At 53.5% G+C, this 19014-nt stretch overlaps 4 protein-coding genes across 7 annotated transcripts; 2 read left to right on the top strand and 2 right to left on the bottom strand.

The window, feature by feature from the left end:
* Positions 1 to 3148: 3148 nt before the first annotated feature.
* Positions 3149 to 6177, top strand: GP1BA (glycoprotein Ib platelet subunit alpha). Of its 2 annotated transcripts, none has more exons than XM_020912938.2 (2): positions 3149 to 3525; positions 3734 to 6177. In XM_020912938.2, the coding sequence occupies exons 1-2, from the start codon at positions 3364 to 3366 to the stop codon at positions 5705 to 5707; spliced, it is 2136 nt and encodes a 711-aa protein (XP_020768597.2). In that variant the 5' UTR covers positions 3149 to 3363; the 3' UTR covers positions 5708 to 6177. The 2 variants fall into 2 exon arrangements, with proteins under 2 accessions (XP_020768597.2, XP_020768596.2); XM_020912937.2 differs by having other exon boundaries at positions 3450 to 3529.
* A 1764-nt stretch (positions 6178 to 7941) lies between these two features.
* SLC25A11 (solute carrier family 25 member 11) lies at positions 7942 to 10709 on the bottom strand. The gene is made up of 8 exons (XM_020912947.2): positions 10505 to 10709; positions 9771 to 9923; positions 9478 to 9684; positions 9201 to 9291; positions 9029 to 9119; positions 8844 to 8943; positions 8700 to 8751; positions 7942 to 8570 (listed from the first exon to the last, which is right to left on the bottom strand). The coding sequence occupies exons 1-8, from the start codon at positions 10597 to 10599 to the stop codon at positions 8415 to 8417; spliced, it is 945 nt and encodes a 314-aa protein (XP_020768606.1). The 5' UTR covers positions 10600 to 10709; the 3' UTR covers positions 7942 to 8414.
* Positions 10710 to 10788: 79 nt separating this feature from the next.
* On the top strand, positions 10789 to 15443 carry RNF167 (ring finger protein 167). 3 transcript variants are annotated; one of them, XM_020912946.2, is made up of 10 exons: positions 10789 to 10895; positions 11180 to 11680; positions 11763 to 11843; positions 13033 to 13158; positions 13253 to 13340; positions 13517 to 13607; positions 13825 to 13930; positions 14069 to 14162; positions 14788 to 14868; positions 14947 to 15443. In XM_020912946.2, exons 2-10 carry the CDS (start codon positions 11597 to 11599, stop codon positions 15243 to 15245), a joined length of 1050 nt encoding a protein of 349 aa, XP_020768605.1. In that variant the 5' UTR covers positions 10789 to 10895; positions 11180 to 11596; the 3' UTR covers positions 15246 to 15443. The 3 variants fall into 3 exon arrangements, with proteins under 3 accessions (XP_020768605.1, XP_020768602.1, XP_070335058.1); XM_020912943.2 differs by lacking the exon at positions 10789 to 10895 and adding an exon at positions 10936 to 11043; XM_070478957.1 differs by lacking the exons at positions 10789 to 10895; positions 11763 to 11843 and having other exon boundaries at positions 10943 to 11680.
* Positions 15444 to 15934: 491 nt separating this feature from the next.
* Positions 15935 to 18822, bottom strand: PFN1 (profilin 1). The gene is made up of 3 exons (XM_020912952.2): positions 18533 to 18822; positions 16900 to 17092; positions 15935 to 16278 (listed from the first exon to the last, which is right to left on the bottom strand). The coding sequence occupies exons 1-3, from the start codon at positions 18662 to 18664 to the stop codon at positions 16181 to 16183; spliced, it is 423 nt and encodes a 140-aa protein (XP_020768611.1). The 5' UTR covers positions 18665 to 18822; the 3' UTR covers positions 15935 to 16180.
* Between the last annotated feature and the right edge of the window lie 192 nt (positions 18823 to 19014).

Below are 19014 nucleotides of genomic sequence, written 5' to 3'. Positions count from 1 at the left end.
TTGGCAAGTTTGGTCAATAAAGAAAGGGAGGCAGGGAGGAAGACAGAGAAGAGGAAGAGCAAAAATATAAGTAAACAGCATCAGGGGTCATAACTACAGGTATGGAGATTTTAACAGATTATAAAAGTATAAAATGTGCAAACTTACAATAAATTGAAAGACACATGAAACTGATATTGTATTAGAAAAATAACAGTTACAAAAATTGACTCAAGATGTAGAAGCTTCAAGAGACAAACAATTAGAGCAGGAATTGAAAAGGTATTTGAGGAGTTTTCCCGCAAGTGTCTCCAAGCCCAGTTTCATAGGTGAATTCCACCAAAACTACATGGAAAATCCCTATGATCTGTAACTTTTCCAGAGAACAGAAAAATTTCCAGCTTATTTTACAAGGCCAGTAGAACTCTGATAACAAAACACAACAAACAGAGAGGGACAAAAGCACCCCCCAAAGAAATCTATGGGCCACATCTATTTTCTAATTTACATGTACAAATTCTGAATAAAATCTGAGCAAACTAACCTATGTTTAATGAATAATTCATAATGGCTAAGTAGGGTTAATCCCAAACATTCAACGATGTAAAATTAGAAACAATCCAGGCCATCAGCATGTGAAGAAAGTAAAACATTAGGACCATTTCACTAGGTGCTGAAGCACAAGAATCCCTTTTCTGTGTCTGCAAAATCCTTCAACATGGAAATCTTTGGAGAAGCAGAACCTGCCTTGTATTATAGAAGGTGAAAATGCCAGATACCTTGCTTTCCAAGACTCCTTTGTAACTGGGTCATAGGTACAAGATCAATTGGACTCACACCCAGACTTTTTAATATTTATTTGTTTTGACTGTGCTGAGGCTTAGTTGCAACATGTGAACTCTTAGTTGCGGCATGTGGGATCTAAGTTTCCTGACCAGGGATCAAAGCCAGGCCCCCTGCATTGGGAGTGCAGAGTCTTAGCCACTGGACCACCAGGGAAGTCCCTTGAACCCAGACTTTGAATCAGGAGTTAGTATCACAACAGAGGAGGGATAATGCAGGATTCTCTCTCTGCAGTCAGGAGGCTGTGCTAACCCTGAGCTCCTGGCCCAGCAGTTGCAGTGGAACAAGCTTCAGAGACCTGGTCTTGCAGCAAGAGCAGAGATTTCCTCACCAGACTGGTTCTGCAGCCTGGTTCTTAGCTCTGTTCCTAGCTACACGGGCCCACGTATGGTTCTCTAGCTCTCATTCAGAAGTCTCTGAAGTAGCCAATGTAGTTTCAATAAATTCCTCTTCAGCATAAATTAAGTAGAAAAAATTTCTGTTGCTTACAACTAAAAACCCTAACTGATGCCAAAATGGCAAAAAACCCCAACAGCCTCAGAGGCCTTACTCCATGTCGTGGGCTCTATGCAACTTCACCTCGCTTCTGGCTACTTACTTAGTGCCTTGTTTTCTCCATGTCTTTGAGTACTCTTTGCAGCCAGCAAATTATATAAAATCATATGACTAACAGGTCTATGGATTAACTGCATCTGGCTCAAGTATCCATTCCTTGTCCAGTCACCAGCCAGCAGATAAGGGCAGGCCCATGAGACCATAGGGTACCCCTTCTAGGGGACAGTCAATAGGACATTTTCATCATGGAAGGGGCCGTGGACCAACAGATATGACATCTATCTGAAATAGGCATCCAACTGGGTCTTGGAAAATCCTAAAAGGCTTTTCAGAGGAAGAAATTCTGGGTTGGAACTCCCCAGATAAGTAAGTTAGGCAGAAGGGGATAAAGGGAGAGAAGAAGGCACAAGAAGGAGAGTAACCTAGAGTCAAGGATGGAGCGTTAAGAGATGGGATTAGGGACTTCCCTGGTGGTTCAGATGCTAGGACTCGGAGTTCCCAATGCGGGGGGCCCAGGTTTTGGTCCCTGGTCAGGGAACTAGATGCCGCATGCTGCAACTAAGAGTTCTCATGCCACATCTAAGATGCAGTGCAGTGAAAGAAAGAAAGGAAGGAAGGAAGAGATAGGGGCTGGACAGGTGGGCAAGGGTCAGATCTTACAAGACTCTGTAGGCCTGTTAGGGATTTCAGACTCCCTCCTGAGGGTTGTATGGAGCCACTGGGGAGTTTCAAGCAGTGGAAGGATAGGAGCAAATCTGCATTTCTGGGGAGAAGGAGGGAGTCAGGAAACGGCGAGAGCAGTGGAGAGGCTGTCACAGAGACACAGTGGAGAAAACATGGCACCCTGGACGAAGATGGTGGCAGTGAGGGTGGAAAGAAGAGGGATGAGGGGCATTGGGAGATAAAACCAGTGGGACTTGGTGGCAGGTTAAATAGGGGGTGGAGCTAAGGATGACTCTCAGGGATTTTGCTTGCACTGGTTGGAAGGCTAGATAAATGAGTAGATGACAAAACAATTCACCAGGTTGGACAACACAGGAAGACAGGCTATTTAGAGAGAGGCAATGAACTTAGTTTTTGAACATATTGCTTCAGGGCCTGTGGGACAGCCAAGAAATTCAAAAGGCGGTGGGACATATGTGTTTGGGTCTTAGGAGAGGGGTCTGGGCTAGAGATGAAGATTTGAGAGTTACTGGGGGTACAAGTGGTGGTAGAGGGAAGGGAATGGATGAGGAGAAGCTCGGGGGTTTGTGTAGCATCAGAGAAGACCAGTGACCGAACTCTGGGGGCAAGTTAATCTCTCATAAAGGACAGAAGAAGGGGAATCCACAAAGAAGATTTGAAAAAGGTCAGCTAGAGAGGCAGGAAGAAAACCAAGAAAAAATTACCACTGGATAAACAACAAGGTCCTCCTGTATAGCACAGGGAACTATATTCAACATCCTGGGATAAACCATAATAGAAAAGAATATAAATAAGAATGTATGTATGTGTATAACTGAGTTGCTTGGCGGTAACCGCAGAACAACACAACCTTGTCAATCAACTCTAATTCAACCAAAAATAAATTTTAAAAAACCTCTAAAAAAGAAAAAAATTACTGTCACGAGTCCCAAGGTGGGAGTGGCCAAAGGTGTGCAGGCTGCGGAAAACAAGATGGTGTGGAGGAAGGAGTGTCGGGTAGATGGAGAGGGTCAGAGGCACATGGCAAGAACTGAGTCCATGGAGTAGGGGGCAGGTGGGAAACAGCCTAGAGGAGGGTGAGAAGGGAGAGGAAGGCCAGGGTTAAAAGCAGGCAATTCTAAGAATGCAGCTGTGAAGGGGAAATGAGGTGGGCAGCTGGAGAGGTTTTTAAAGCTTGGAAGTGAGTGGTGGTTGGAGTCCACCCCCGATCTCCCCAAGGTAGAAGGAGAGCAGGCGAGAACAGAGCCAAAAGGAGGGCTCAGGGCAAGTTGTGGAAGGATGTGATAAGGGCCTGTGTCCAGGATGGAGGCTGTTCCCGGGTTCCGGGAGCCCATATCAGGCTGCCATTTCCTCCCCATCCCTACCCCCTTCCTGCCCCTAACCAGGGCCTCCCTGGAGCTGGAAGACAGAAGGACCAAGTTACACCCTGGAAGAAGCTCTGTGTCTCTGGAGGCTCTTCTGCCGGTCTGTGAGCTGGGGCCAGGGCTCGGGGAGGCCAGGGCCTGAGGGAGGGACAACAGCCAAGGGCTGGAGCTAGTAGTTCAGGCTTTGCGGGAGAAGGGGAGGAGAGGGGAATGGAGGGAGAGAGGGGTGGGAGCTGAGCTTCTGGAATAATCCTAGAGGCTGTAGTGGGGGCCCGAGGGGTGCCCACTCAAGCCTCCCTTGCCCACAGGTCACCATGCCCCTCCTCCTCTTGCTGCTCCTGCTGCCAAGCCCTTCACACCCCGCCCCCATCTGTGAAGTTGGCCACAAGGACAGCCAGATAGAAGTGAACTGTGAAAATAAGGGGCTGAAGGCACCGCCTCCAAACCTGCAGGTCAACACCGCCATCCTCCACCTGGGTGAGAACCCCCTGGGCACTTTCTCCATGGCATCCGTGGTGGATCTGCCCCACCTCACTGAGCTGTTCCTGGGTAAGAGTCAGCTGACCAGCCTGCAGACAGACGCGAAACTGCCGCGGCTGGAGGTCCTGAATCTAGCGCACAATGAGCTGAGAAGCCTGCCCAAGCTGGGATGGGCACTGCCAGCTCTCTCCATCCTGGATGTGTCCTTCAACAAGCTGACCTCGCTGTCTTCTGATGCTCTGCATGGCCTGAGCCACCTCCATGAGCTCTATCTCCGCGGAAACCAGCTGAGGACTCTTCCCCCTGGGCTCCTGGTGCCCACGCCCCGCCTGAAGAAGCTCAACCTGGCTGAAAACGACTTGCAAGAGCTGCCCCCCGAGCTTCTAAAAGGGTTGGAGGAACTTGACACCCTCTATCTCCAAAACAACAGGCTGCGCACGATACCAACGGACTTCTTTGGGATGCTCCTCCTGCCTTATGCTTTTTTCCATAACAACTCCTGGTCCTGCGACTGCGGGATCCTCTATTTCAGCCGCTGGCTACGGGACAACCCCAGCAATGTGTATGTATGGAAGGAGGATGTGGATATTAAGGCCATGACCCCCGATGTGAAGAGCGTTCAATGTGTCGATATGAGTGGCACATACGTCTACAACTTCTCGGGGGATGGCTGCTCCATCCCTGGTGACAGGGACTACCTGGACTACGATGAATACGAAGAGGAACACAAGGTACCTGTCATGAGCACTGTGATCAGCCCCTCTAACCACGCCATGCACTGGGACCTGCCCTATTCAGCACTGCCTACTTCACCAGGCAGTCAAGTGTCCTCCTTGCCTCCAGCTAAGAAACTGACCATGATCCCAATTACTATAGACTCCATCACCTCCTCCAAAACTCTAAAATCCACTACTGAGCCCCCCACAACTCCAACCACCCCAGAATCTACAACCCTGAACACCCCAGAACCCACAATCCCAACCACCCCAGAGCCCACTACACTGACCACCCCAGAGCCCACTTCCCCGACCACCCCAGAGCCCACTTCCCCGACCACCCCAGAACCCACAACCCCGACCACCCCAGAGCCCACTACCCCAACCACCCCAGAGCCCACTTCCCCGACCACCCCAGAGCCCACTTCCCCGACCACCCCAGAGCCCACTTCCCCGACCACCCCAGAGCCCACAACCCCGACCACCCCAGAGCCCACTACCCCGACCACCCCAGAGCCCACTACCCCGACCACCCCAGAGCCCACAACCCCGACCAACCCAGAACCCGTAAGTGAGACTTTACAACCAACCATATTAACCTCCACAGAATCCATTTCACTCCCCACTATCTTAGAATCCACCATAACCATCATCTCTGAATCTGACAACCTCCGGAAGGTCCAGGGATTGGCTAATTCCAGAAACAACCCTGTTCTCAGCTCTGACTCTTGCTGTCTGTTCCTGGGCTTCTATATCTTGGGTCTCCTCTGGCTCCTGGTTGCCTCTGTGATCCTCATCCTGCTGCTGTGCTGGGTCCAGCAGCTGAAGCCATGGGCCCTGGCCACGGCCACCCACACGGCGCACCTGGAACTGCAGAGGGGAAAGCAGGTGACAGTGCACCGGGCCTGGCTGCTTTTCTTCCAAGGCTTACTTCCCACTTTCCGCTCCAGCCTTTTCCTGTGGGTACGGCCTAATGGCCGCATGGGGCCTCTGCAGGTGGGTCGGCGGCCTTCGGCCCTGAGCCTGAGTCGTGGTGGGGATCTGCTGGGGACAGTGGGTGTTAGGTACTCTGGCCACAGCCTCTGAGGGTGGGTGGTTTGGGGACCCCGAGACAGGGTCTGATAGACTCTCCTGCTGGGGCCTGATAGGGGGCGGGTGGGTACGGAGCACAGGGTCAAGGAGGTCTTCATTACTGTGCCTTTATCAGGAGTCTCCCCTGCACACAGTCCCAGACCCAGCAAATCAAGGAGGAGTTGGGGGAGGGGAGGTCACTGAACAGAGCTCCCTATGCTGCATGGATGGTGGGGTTCCCAGACCACTAGGTTATTACTATCACTTTGGCGAAGTTTTAGGAAAGAGCAAATAATATTGTAAAGGTGGTTGCCAAGTATACCTGTTGAGGAAAACTTGGAAAGAGATGTGTCAACATGTGGGCCCTGAGTGTCTCTGGATGGTATAAATAGGGGTGGTTTTCTGTTCTTTTCCTCTGTTTAGCATTTTCTAGTTTTCCACCATCGTAATGTTGTTTGTACAATAAACATAATTTTAAAATGGAATTTTGTTTCTTTGGGAGAGGGAAAAAAGGCTGGGGTGCCTTCCCCAGCATTCCCAAGGCCCCAGTTGCCCCACCCTAGTTGCACTGCTCAGAAGCTCTGGTCCTGACCTGCACCTCCCCGGCCTGGGGTGCGTTCCTTCTCTCCTCCAGGGGTCACCAACAACCAGGCCACCGCGAGCAAGTTCCAAGTCAAGAATGAGAAGTTTCCCGGGAGCTCAGGGATGCTACTGAGGGTATCTGCCTGCACCCCACAGTACTAGGCCAGGTGGGTGCTTCCTGGCACCGGGGGGCACCAGAAACACAGCCCTCCTGCTCTGCCCAGGGTGGCAGGGCAGGGGAGGGGAGGGTCTGGCAGTGTGCAAAATCTTGGTGGGTTTTACTGAATTACTCTCAGGTTTCCTGCTGTCAAGCCAGGAGGCAGGCAAATGGAACCCACTTCTCTTCCCCTGGTGCCACAGGCTCCGCCATTCCCCTTAGCATGTTGGGTAGACTTTCTCTCCTGCCTCTAGCCCAAGCCCAGACTTGGGGTCCAGAGAATGAGAGTGAGAGCTAAGCATTTCTGGCTCCAGGGAGACCCCCTCCTCCTCCGGGTGGTGCAGGGAGAATCTTTCTAATGTGAAACCCTGACATTTCTTTTCTTGCTTTGAACTCTTCCCATGATAGAATACAGCTCTTGAGCTTGGCCACCGATGACTTCTGTGCACCAACCCACCTAACGATCCGGCTTCCCCTCTCCCAGCAAACACTTCACTGCCAGTGCTCCAGCTGCTAGACTCAGCAGAGATTCCCGGCTGTTCAGTTTCTCTAAGCCTTTGCTCTCAGAGGGCCAGAGTGTTTCCCTGCCCCGCTTCCCTGACCAGTCGGTTACTGTGCAGTCTCTCCTGGCCCAGACCGGCCTGGGTGCTTCATGTCACCCTGCAATGGTCTGCTGGTGACTCTGTTTCCCTGTGTCACTCTCCCCTCTGGACTTGGAACTCATTAAGGACAAGATCCAGGCTTCAAGTGTCCCTAAGCAGCTCCTGTGGCCCAGGCCAGCATGTGTGCGGAGCGGTAAGACAAGAGGCACAGGTCGGAGGGCCAGGCTGCACCGCCAGGCTGTTGAGCTCAACTTCTGCTTCTACTGATGGGTTCTGCCAAGGGGACAGCTCCCAGCTGCTGCCTGCCTGTCCCCTGGCCTGGCTCCGGAGAAGCCTTCAGGCCTCAAGCACCAGGCCTTCCAACTGACCTTCCTATGTCCTTTTATGTCCCAAGAGGTTTCTAAGCTTCTTGAGGGCAGGGCCTGGTAGCCCACATCTAAAGAAACAAAGAAGGCAATCATCCTTCCCAGCCTGTGGCCCAGATCAAGTCTCCAGCAAACATCTTCCCCTTCCTAAGCCTCCAGGCTCTGGGGGCCTGACTATGTGTCCACTCCATGCCCTGCCCCCACCCTCCCTCCCACCTCAAAGGTCAGTCTTCTCCTCTCAGGCTGTAATCCCTCCCTCTTCAGGCTGCAGAAGCAGTCACCAGACCTCTAAGGCTTTTCCTGGGGATTACATGAGATGACCTGGGCGTCTGTCGAATTCTTGGGGGAGTGGCTGGGAAGCCTAGAGTTTGGGTTTTCTCATACGTCACCTGCTACAATATGACTGATTTATATAACACTTGTATAAAAACCGTGAGTGCTCTTTCTTTAATAATTTTTCTTACAAACTCCAGTTCCTATTCTCCAGGAGCATCTGCTCATTTGTCTGGTGTCCTCCCCCTCCTGTGCCCACAACTCTCCAGATTTGGGGGTGGTGCCAGCAATCCAATTTATTGATTATGTCCTCAGTGAGGTGGAGGGAGGAAGGGCCACGTCCTCCTACTGCAGACCTTTGATCATCTTGATGGCTTCTGCTCTCTCCTGTCCCTTCAGCCCTGCCTTGGTTTCCCCACTGAGAAAGGAGGGGCTTCTGCTGTCCTATGTGCCCTGAAACTAATATCCAAGGAGGCCCCAGAAATCCCCAGTGAGCTTCCAAGGTCCCCCCAAGGTATAGCCAGGGACAGAGAGATGATGCTGATCAGGGCAAGGAGGGCAAGCTGGAGCTGGGCAGGACAGACCAAAGTCTTTAACCGTAGAGCAGGGAACCACACTGTTGGGAAAATAAATAGAGGGGCCCAGGGTAGCAGAGTCCAGGCCCCCAGAGTTGGGGGGCACACTGACTGTAGGAGCAGGGGGTGAGACGGAGCCCCGGCGCGACTCCAGGCCCCTCACCCGCCTCAGCCACTGAGGAAGAGACGCTTGTAGGCCTTGTTCATCTGCTCCAAGAAGATGAAAGTGAGGACAGTGTGGGGGCCCAGGCGGGCATAGTATGGTGTAAAGCCTTTCCACAGGCTGAAGAAGCCCTCGTAGCGGACGACCTTCACCAGCACATCCTAGACAGGAAGGCAGGCAGGGCACTGAGGCTAGGACCTGGCCTCTGGGGTCCTCTTCCTCTTACCCAGCCTCCCGCCTTCTCCCCACTTCCCCCCATGCAGCTCAAGCCCCAGATTCTGGTTCCTCACCAGCCCATTCTTGTATTCTGGCTTCCCATCAATCATCCGCATGTTCTGGATCCTGAAGGACGGGAGGTAGGGACATGAGGACATAAGAGGGCCTTTCCCGTCCCTCTCCAGGCCCAAGTCTATCCAGATTGTCCAGATACTCACCGGGTCTTGACAATGTCCACGGGCATGGAGGCAGCAGTGGTGACCAGGCCACTGATCATGCTGGCACAGAAGTGGCACAGGATGTTGTCAGAGAAGTAGCCTGGGGGAGGTGGAGCAGGGGGTGGCAGTCAGCTTGAAGCTGGTCCAGGCTAGCTGGGAGCTGAGGGCTCAGCTCTGGGTCTCACCTGAGTCCAGTAAAAACTGCTTGGACTGGGAGTAGGAGGCAAGCTGGGCGGCATTGACGACGACAGCCCGAGCCATGGTAGGGATGCAGCCCTGGGGTGAGGGGTGGAGAGGGAGTCAGAAATGCCCAAGACTGGACCCCAGGTCCCCCAAGTCTCCAGTCCCTCTACTTACCCTCCATAGTGTGGGGACCCCTTCTTCCTTGACAATTCGAAACAGGGCGTTAAACACATTTTTGTAGCCACGACGCTGGTCAACTGGAAGCCTGGTGGGAAGGCAGGGAGAGGCCAAGTTCAGGCTAAACCACTCTGCCTCCACAGGCACAAAGAAAGGGAGGGCAGAATGCTGTGAACAGGTGAATGCTGTGCCCTAGATCTAGGATAAGAAATCACTTCTTTCATTCTAGATTCCAGGGAATGGGGCTGGGGGCAGGCTCAGACCTAGAACTCACCGGCCATCAGCAGTCATGCGGATAAGAGCCACCTCAGCTGGTGTCCCCACAAAGGCACCAGTTGCACCTGCAGTCATGCCAATCACGGCCTTCAGCAGAAAGCCAGGGGGTGTACCATCAGCCCCAGTCAGGCGCTCAAACAGCACGGTATAGATACCAAGGCGAGTAGTAGTGTAGGTGGCCTGGCGCAACAGGCCAGCTGAGAGCCTGGGGGGGAGTGAAGGGGTCAGTGCATCAAGCCCAGGTCTAGGACTGTCAACCCACAACCTACCCCCATCCTTTGGCCCCAGTACCCGGTGTAAATGCCCCTCAGCCCTTCTGCCCTCAGGATGCTGGTGAGGGCATGGAAGCTGGTTTTGTACTCTCGTTTCTTGGCTCCTTCTCCACTCAGCTGCATCCGGTTCTTCACCAGGTCCAAGGGCTGCACAAAAACCGTAGCTCCCATCCTGGGGGAAGACAGGGGTAGCATCAAGGGCTAGGTGTCTCAGATCTGCCAAAGTCCCTTGGAGCCCAGCAACAAGAGGTCACAAAGGGTAGGGCCTGCCATGCCATTGACTAAGTTTTTCAGGGGCTGGTGGGCACCTGTACAAGAGTCTCTACTTGTATCAAGAGCAATGGGTCTTAAATTCCAGCAGTCCAGAAGGGACCGTGCAATGAAAGCATTCCACGCAGCAACAAGGGTGTCAAGCAATGACCCCAGGACTGTGGGAGAGGTGGGCATTCATGACCTGGGACCCCATATAGTCTAGCAGGAGCCATGCAATGACCTGAAACCCCATAGAGTCCCGCAGTCAAGCAATGGGTTGGGAAACTCAAGTGGTCTGGTGGGGGTCGTGCATGCAGCCCAGAGGGGCCCTGAGATGGGTGAAAAGATCCTGGCAGCCCATCAAGGATCTTGCAATACGATGGGGACGGCACTGACCCCGTGTCAGCTCGGTTCACTGCAACATACCCAAGGAAGAACCGGGCCCGGTTCCTTGCACCCGTCCCTTCCTCCTCCTGTCCCATCCCTGGGGCCTGAGCTTACCCGGCCAGGCCCCCAAACAGGAACTTGACGGACTTAGGGGAGGTACGGGGCTTCCCATCCATCCCAGAAGCCCCGGGACTCGCCGTCGCCGCCATCGCCACTCAATGGCCCTCGACTCGCGGTCCCGTGCGCGCGCGGCCCCGCTCGCGCCCAAGGTGACACCGCGCGCGCAACAGGGGCGAGGGCGCGCGCGCACTCCCCTTCGGCTCTCAGGTCCAGCGCTAGCTGGAAGTTGGCGCAGGCGCAGGCACGAGCGCAAAGGCGGCCGGGAGTAAGGCGGAGCTGGAGGAGCAGCTTCAAGAATGGGTGCGGGAAGGGGTGTGGCTGATTTTGGAAGCCAGCTAAAGCGCAATTTTTATCGAATTGGAATCGCGGGAAAAAGGAGAGGAAGGTATCTGAAGATCTCGCGAGATGGACTGAGCTAGGCTAGTCAGAATTAGGCGGTCTCTCGCGATACGTACAGGAAGCTGTCAGCTGGTGGGAGGGAAATGTGGTGAGGCCTCTCGCGAGACTTGGAGGCACCGCAGCGGCCAGGACAGGTTTGTAAACCGGGCTGTTGCAGGGTCCTAGGCACTAGCGGGGAAACGACTAAGTAGTCATCTGATGCATCGGTGCTCCTTTCATCGCCACAGGCACTGCCTCCACCTCTGACCTTTCTTTTAATCGGTCTTTTAGAACCGGAAGTCCTTAGTCGTGAGCGTCCGATGCTGGAAGCGGCCTGACTTTCTTTGCCGGAAACTCTTTTCCAGGGGATGGGAAGACGGCCCACCTGGCCGGAAGTCCCACCCCTTTGAGCTCCCCACCCTTCCAGAAGTTTTTCTGTCACCTGTGCTGGTCTCTGTCCCCTTTCCAGGTTTTATTCCTATACCGGAAAAGGATTATCTTTAGTCTCTCCCTCCCAGCTCCAATAGACTAGTTGGGTACCTCACTCCCCGAGTCGGAGGTCCTTCCCCGAGCCCCCATGTAGCTGGGAAGTGGGACCTGGGGGTGGTTGGACCCCTGGGATCCTGAAGGAGGGCCAGAGAGGGCGCAGAACTCCGTTTCTGTTCCTGTTGCCCGGCCGCGGCCCCCTCCGCCTCTCCTCCCGCTGCCATGCACCCTGCGGCCTTCCCGCTTCCTGTGGTTGTGGTCACTGTGCTGTGGGGAGCGGCCCCCAGCCGGGGGCTCATTCGAGCGGTGAGTCGGAGGGGCCAATGGGGGAAGGGCGCTGAAGGGAGAGGTTGCAGACTAAAGGGCCGACACGGACTCTTGTCCGCAGATCTCGGACCACAATGCCAGCATGGACTTTGCAGACCTCCCAGCTCTCTTTGGGGCTGCTTTGAGCCAGGAGGGACTTCAGGTGATTTTCTTCCCTTTCTCCTGTTTCCTTAAATTCTCTCTCCTGGGTAGAGGTTCAGCAGCCTTTCTTGGAGCTGTTAGTGGGGAAAGTGTCAAGTTAGGAACTAAGTGCAAGAGCACGTCGAGTGTGATGGAATCCAGAATCTGGAGGTGAAAGACAGTCTACTCCTAGAACTCTGGGCCTTGGAAGGGAAACTGAAAGTGGACTGAGATGACAGGTAGGGTCTCTAGAGCCATTTACTGCCCTTATGATCTTGACAAGTTAACTATCTCTCTGAGCCTTAGTTTGTTTTACTGTAAAATAGGAAAATAATAGAACTTATCACAGGATTATTGGGAGGATTAAATTAGATAAGCAGTTTTGTAGTACTTTCTCACAGACTGCCATATAGCAAGAACTCAGTTGGGCCATAAAGACCGGTATTGTTGTTTGTAAGATGGGTAATTGGAAAATTAAAGGGAGGTGTTAAGAAATAAAATTCAACAGGAGTAATTTTAAAGCTCTTACTGACTTTTATTTAATGACCCATGAATCAGGCAGCATTCCACCCAGCAGATAGATCTCTGAACTATACAAAATGAAAGATTTACAGGCAGAAAGGGGTGGGACAAGGAAGTTATACCAGCAAAGATTTGTTTGTGGCAAAATCACCTTGCTTTAGGGGACAGAAGGGATCTGTCAGGCAGATTACCTCACTAATGCTGACCTTGTAACCCCAGATAGACTGGTGTAAGATTCCATTCTTGGGGGAAGCTAAAATTATAATTAAGTATTGAGTTTGGTAACAGGGGGCTCAGCACAAATACCTCCATTTGGTTTTTTTTTTTTTTTAAACAAGTATGTACTAGAGCAGGGAATGTGAAAAAACTTGAGAAAGTGATGTGGATGAATGGAGAATCGAATTACAGTCAGTGGGGAACTGGAAGGCCGAGGAATTAGCCAGGAGTGGGGGTACAGGTTAGCTCATGTGGGAAAGAGAGGGATGATGCAGAGTCTAGTAAAGGGCTGTCATTTGCCCAGAGTTGCATCTTCAGAAGGTTAAGAGGTAAATTTCTGACTTTAGTGCAGTTGCTCAGACCAAACCCAGGGACGAGGACGTGCGGGATGTGGGAGCCAGTACATGGTGGAACCTGTGGGGAGCAGAACCTAGGGAGATGAAATCCAACTGTTGTTTGCTTCTCTTCCCCAGGGCTTCCTTGTGGAGGCTCACCCAGACAATGCCTGCAGCCCCATTGCCCCACCACCCCCAGCCCCGGTCAACGGGTCAGTCTTTATTGCACTGCTTCGAAGATTCGACTGCAACTTTGACCTCAAGGTTGCTGAATGTGGTGCGGGAGCTGGGAGGGTGAGCACCAGGAACGAAAGGTGGCAACACCCATGACGGTTTCTTATCTGCCTTTTCTCCCTAGGTCCTGAATGCTCAGAAGGCTGGGTATGGTGCAGCTGTGGTACACAATGTGAATTCCAATGAACTTCTGAACATGGTGTGGAATAGTGGTAAGGCTGGACAGCTGCGTTTTCAGTAGAGCTTAGACTGAGAGGATGGTATGAGGGGTGGCACCTTAGGGAAGTCAGTGCTTTGGGTGGGATGGGGCAAGAGAGTCAAATGCCAGGGTTACCAAAGGATTCATGTGGCAGCTTGGGTTCCTAGTGTAATGCCCTCATCCCTGCAGAGGAAATCCAGCAGCAGATCTGGATCCCGTCTGTGTTTATTGGGGAGAGGAGCTCCGAGTACCTGCGTGCCCTCTTTGTCTACGAGAAGGGGTAGGACCTGTCCCTCCTTCCTACTCTTCCTTCAGCACTTCCATGCCAACCTGGAGCCCAAGCCTGTGCCCCAACCATTCAGCCTCAGGCCCATCATACTCTTCCTCTTGGTACTTTCTCCCCCATCCTCACACACTCTGTCCAGAGCCAGTTACTTTGTCCTGCTTTCTTTGTCCTTTTGCCTTTCCTGTCCTGATATTGGTCTTCCTTTTTCCAGGGCTCGGGTGCTTCTGGTCCCAGACAATAGCTTCCCCTTGGGCTATTACCTCATCCCTTTCACAGGGATTGTGGGACTGCTGGTTTTGGCCATGGGAGCAGTGATGGTGAGTAGCTCAGGGAGCAAGATGGGAAGAGTCAAGGCCTTTAAAGCCAGATTGGCTCTGGGATTGCAAGACAGGGATGGTTTGTACTGGATTGTCCAGATTTGTTCTAAGACTGATCCATCCACTCCCTTTCACCAGATAGTTCGTTGCATCCAGCATAGGAAACGACTCCAGCGGAATCGACTGACCAAAGAGCAGCTGAAACAGATCCCTACACATGACTATCAGAAGGGTGAGGAGGGTTGTGAAGGGCAGGCCTTTCCCACCACTTACCTGGTTCTGAAGGAGTTGAAGCCCAGGAGATGAGGGGCAGAGATGGCAGGGAGATGTCAGTCTGAGATGCTGTCTTTCCTTTTTTTACCCGTACATTAAAGGACAGGACAGGTTTAGAGCAGGAGGTGGAAAGCAAAGATGATTAAATGGAATAGTTGGGGGGAAGGGGGAAGATGGAGGACCTTGCTCGTAAGAGAGGAGGATAAAGCAGAAAAATGGAAGGAGTGGGGAAGATGCTGCCAGAGAAGGAAGACACAGGTAAGAAGGGGCTGGGTCTTCAGGGCTGGAGTCTCCAATGCCCTTATAAGGCTAAGACAGAAGCCCCGCCCCATTTCCTCTCCTCCCACTATCTCTCCACTCACACCAACCCCCAGAAAACCCACTTCCCTTCTTACCTCTGCTTCTCTTTGCTTGTGCCTTCTAACCCCAGATTCCTCATGTTCCACCCTGCGCGTCTTAACTCTTCCTCTGGCTCTTCAGAACCAGAAAAAAATAACTTTTGCAGGTTTAGCACAGGCCTCCCAGAGTGACTTCCTGTGGGCCCTGGTTCAGAATGGCTCTGTAAAAAGACTTTCTTCCACTAGGGGACCAGTATGATGTGTGTGCCATCTGCCTGGATGAATATGAGGATGGAGACAAGCTGAGGGTACTCCCCTGTGCTCACGGTGAGGCCCTCACTTCCTGTGCCCATGCCCCCAAGCCCCCAGCAGGCATCAGGTGCTTCACCTCACTCCTCTTGGCAGCTTATCACAGCCGCTGTGTGGACCCCTGGCTCACTCAAACCCGGAAGACCTGCCCCATCTGCAAGCAGCCTGTGCATCGGGGTCCTGGGGATGATGAGCAGGAGGAAGAAACCCAGGGGCAAGAGGGTGATGAGGAAGGGGAGCCAAGGGACCAGCCTGCCTCAGAACGGACCCCTCTTCTGGGCTCCAGCCCCACACCTCCCTCCTCATTTGGCTCTCTAGCTCCAGCACCTCTTGTCTTTCCTGGGTCTTCAACAGACCCCTCGCCCTCTACCTCTTCAGCTGCCATCCTGGTTTAATATTCCCCTCCGCACCACCTCTGATGACCTATTTGCACAGCCCCTCTTCCTCTCTTCAGTCTTCTACTTTTGAGGGGTAGGAAATACTTCCATCCCAGATTTCTCCCCTTATCCAGCTCCATCCTTTTGAAGGGGTTGGGGGTATAAAGGGACAGGGTCTTCACTTACTGGGTTAATAAAATTGTTTTTGTGGACTAAGGAAGGGTGAGATCATTCTCACACAGGGAAACGTATCATCCTTTGGGGAACTGCCCCTTTCTGCCATACAGGGACAAGGGTGTGCGGGGAGGAGAGGCTAACCTGCTGTCTTGGGGACAGCCCCAGTAGGCATCTGTTGTGACTCAGAGAGGGAGAGCCCCACCCACACATGAGGATGACTCAACTGGCCCTGCCTTGCCCGCAGGCCTGGACCCATTCTCTGGTCTGGATGGCTCTATTCCATTATCCACCAATTCAGCTAGCACACTGGGGACCTAGGGCTGGATGTGTTATTGTGGAAGGCCTGGTCAATCTGGCCAGGCAGGGCTGAAGCAGGTGTTTAGTCCTGGACATGAAAGCAAGAAGCTCAAAATCTTGACTTTGTAGTGCCCTCAACCCTCCTGCTGCTTCTAACCCCAAGCCAGGATAAAGGAGGCAGGTCACAAGAGCTGTCCTCCATCCCGACACCCAGGCTAAAACCACACAGCACCTTGTTAGTAGAATCTTTTTTATTCAGAAAAAAAACCCAAAAAACAAAAAAGTTTTCCAACCACACACAGGAGGGGTATGGGTTGGGGGCAGGGGGTGTCTGTCCATCTAGCCCGGGCCCCCAGCCCATGTGGTTTTGGCAGCAATAAGGGGTGTGGGGTAATGGCCCAAAAAATAAAAATGGTGTATGTATGTGTGTGGGAAGGAGAGGGGTGCAAAAGCAGTGGTGAGGGGAGGGCCAGACGAGGTCAGTACTGGGAACGCCGCAGGTGAGAAGCCATTTCATAACATTTCTTGTTGATCATACCGCCGTGGACACCTTCTTTGCCCATCAGCAGGACTAGCGCTGGAGGAAAGAGAGAGGAGGCTAGGACCCAGGTGTCACCACCCCACCCCCTGCCAGCTGTTCAGCAGCTGTCTAACCCTGGGGGCTGTAACCCAACCTCATCTCTCCCAACCCCCCACACACAGGCAGGCTGTCAGTCACCCTGAAACAATAGGTCTTTTCAAAAGGGGAAAATCAAGCTTAAAGGCTGGAAAGGAGCACAGTAAAATTTAGGGGTCAAAGGCTCCTGGACTGTTGACTCATATGTTCAGGCTAGAAATGGCTGTGGATGAGCCGGCCACCTCTTAAGTTTTCACAAGAGAGCTCAAAGGACAAGAGCTGAATGCTGACTTACTATGAACCTTTTACCTCCTCCAAGAAAACAGGGAGTTTCTCCTCTGAAAATGCTCAAGGTAAGAAGGAACTTAAGAGGTAATACAGTTCAACTTCTTTATACCGTATGGTGAGGAACTGAGACAGAACTAAAGGAACAATTTAGTGCCCCAGCATCCAGCACGCTGGGGAGTAGAAACCTGGTTTGATCCTTTCATACTAAGTGATCCACACAGAAGAACCCAAAAGATTAACAAAAGGAGGTACGTTAGGGATTTTGGAGCTAGAGAAAGGGTAAGAAAAACTCACTCTTGGCAGTCATGGTGACAGTGATATTGAAGGTTGGGGCTCCACCGGTGCTCTTGGTACGAAGATCCATGGTAAATTCTCCGTCCTGCAGCAGTGAGTCCCGGATCACAGAACATTTCTGGCCCCCAAGCGTTAGCCCGTTCACGAAAAAACTTGACCGGTCTTTGCCAACCAGGATACCGACCTCAGCAGGCTGAAAAGGGAACCACGCACCCAGCAAGTCAGTCAATACACCAGAGTTCCCACCTGCCTCCATTTCTCAAGGAAGCCAAACCCCCTGGGCGAGAAGTGTATGTTATGTGCTTCGTACACATTCGTGAAATTTGAGAAACTCAGGATTGTTGGAAGTGCACAAAAACATGATCTTGAAACCTAGAGAATGTTAAGAGGAAGGGACGACATAGTCCCCTGACTCAGATGTCTATTTAGATGTCGTTTAATCGGGAAAGCAAACCCAGTAAATAAATGGGGCCAAAAACCAGTTAAGAGAATGGAGTGGAGAGCCTTGGATGCTCAGAACTCTCCTTCAGGAAAAGCAGAAGCGAAGAGGGGAAGGGAGGGGGCGGGCAAAGCAGGAGAAGCAACTTTGCCCTTATTTGGTCAAAGGTTCTGCAGGAGTTGTTAGGGGCCCGGACGCCTGGGTCTCTAAGTAACCTAGAGTTTAGGTTCAGGTAGCTATGCTCTTAAGATGAGGAAGCAAATGCCTGGGGGCATTCAGGGAAAGTTGCAGAACTTTTGGAGGGGGCCTGGGGCTAGACCCGACAAGCCAGCTCTCGGGTCTAGATACCCCGGGGATCGTATCTTCCCCTCCCCCTTACACCCCAAATCCCCACATCCGGTCCCCTCCCGCCCGGAAATCCCCTTCCCCCCCTTTAGAACTTCCGCTCCCCCTCCCCACTTCCGGGCAGTGTGGACTGGAGAGGTGGTGATGGGGACAGCAGTAGTCATCCCTTCTTCCTTCACTTATCCTGTTCTAGAACTTCTCACAAAGTTCCCCTGCTCCAGGCCCTGCCGGATGGCGGGAAGGGAGGGCGAGGGGACACCCGAGACTGGTCTCACAGGAATGCTGAGTCCGACGTGCCGACTGGCCGGGAGGGGGGCGTCGTGTGGCGCCCTAGCCGTCTCTAATGGAGTTGGGAGGGGCAGGGAACCCACGGAGGTCGAGCCAGGGACCCAGGCCATGCGACTGGGGCTCCCTCCCGTATCAGAGGAACAATGGTGGAAGGGGCGCGAGCTGGCGGCCGGAAGTGGAGCTAGGGGTCCAGGGGTCCCCAAGTCCCTTCTCAATCAAAATCCCGGGTAGAAACTACGGCGCGTGCCCAACCCGCCCTGGAGGAGGCGGAAGTGGGCCGCCGCACCGGGCGGCGCACCCTCCCCGCCCTGTGCCCCGGATGTAACGCCCCGTCGCGGAAAGCGGGGCGGCGGGCGGGCTGGGCGCCGCCGCCCGGGGCGGTGGACTAAGGGGGCCATGGAGGGGCCCGCTCACGTGCTGCCGCCATTCGCGCCACTTCCAGGGCAAGGACCGGGTCACGGCCTTTCGCCGCCCTCCGCAGACCGCGCCCGCCCCCACCCGAGTCCCTCCCTCAGGGTCCAAGACGGGCCAGCTCCCAGGACCGTGCAGGCCTCTCAGTACCGTGATGTTGACGAAGGTCTTGCCGGGGACGGCGGCCCAGACGGAGGGCGAGTCCTTATAGCCCACGATGGCTGCGTCCTGACAGGTCCCGTCCGCCATGAGGTTGTCGATGTAGGCGTTCCACCCGGCCATGGCGCTGCTATTGGGGCTGCTTTCGGGGCTGCTGCTGGGGCCACGGGCTGGGCTCGGGCTGGCGGGCGGGGGAAGACGAAGAGCTTGGGGCACGCGCTGCTGTCCGGACCGCGGCTCTGCTAGCTGTGCAGCAGCCCTCGCACCGCCACTTCCTGCTCCTCCCCACCCCCCTAGATTTTTATTTGCAAAGGGCGGTGGGGGCGGGGCCTGCTCCCCACTCCCTCTCTCCCTCCCCTCGCCTGCCCAGATACCGAACTTTGCAAATGCAATTTAAAAAATCCCTCCCCCTATTGCAAAATTTGCAGAGTTCGATGGAAAGCGAGGCAAAAAGGATGGGGGTGGGTGGGGAT

The sequence above is a fragment of the Odocoileus virginianus genome, chromosome 17 (genome assembly GCF_023699985.2).
Source record: "Odocoileus virginianus isolate 20LAN1187 ecotype Illinois chromosome 17, Ovbor_1.2, whole genome shotgun sequence".
In the NCBI taxonomy this organism is placed as follows: domain Eukaryota; kingdom Metazoa; phylum Chordata; class Mammalia; order Artiodactyla; family Cervidae; genus Odocoileus; species Odocoileus virginianus.
This window is presented reverse-complemented; position numbering and strand designations above follow the sequence as displayed.

Excerpts from the sequence above, each read along its gene's own strand:
- GP1BA (XM_020912938.2), top strand. The coding sequence starts at position 3,364 with ATGGAGGCTGTTCCCGGGTTCCGGGAGCCCATATCAGGCTGCCATTTC. Across the intron at positions 3,526-3,733 it reads CTCTGGAGGCTCTTCTGCCG|GTCACCATGCCCCTCCTCCT; the intron begins GTCTGTGAGCTG and ends CCTTGCCCACAG.
- SLC25A11 (XM_020912947.2), bottom strand. The coding sequence starts at position 10,599 with ATGGCGGCGACGGCGAGTCCCGGGGCTTCTGGGATGGATGGGAAGCCC. Across the intron at positions 9,120-9,200 it reads GGGTCCCCACACTATGGAGG|GGCTGCATCCCTACCATGGC; the intron begins GTAAGTAGAGGG and ends CCCTCACCCCAG. Across the intron at positions 8,571-8,699 it reads CAGAATACAAGAATGGGCTG|GATGTGCTGGTGAAGGTCGT; the intron begins GTGAGGAACCAG and ends CTTCCTGTCTAG.
- RNF167 (XM_020912946.2), top strand. The coding sequence starts at position 11,597 with ATGCACCCTGCGGCCTTCCCGCTTCCTGTGGTTGTGGTCACTGTGCTG. Across the intron at positions 13,608-13,824 it reads CTCTTTGTCTACGAGAAGGG|GGCTCGGGTGCTTCTGGTCC; the intron begins GTAGGACCTGTC and ends TCCTTTTTCCAG. Across the intron at positions 13,931-14,068 it reads TGGCCATGGGAGCAGTGATG|ATAGTTCGTTGCATCCAGCA; the intron begins GTGAGTAGCTCA and ends CCCTTTCACCAG.
- PFN1 (XM_020912952.2), bottom strand. The coding sequence starts at position 18,664 with ATGGCCGGGTGGAACGCCTACATCGACAACCTCATGGCGGACGGGACC. Across the intron at positions 17,093-18,532 it reads AGACCTTCGTCAACATCACG|CCTGCTGAGGTCGGTATCCT; the intron begins GTACTGAGAGGC and ends TTCCCTTTTCAG. Across the intron at positions 16,279-16,899 it reads TGTCACCATGACTGCCAAGA|CGCTAGTCCTGCTGATGGGC; the intron begins GTGAGTTTTTCT and ends TCTTTCCTCCAG.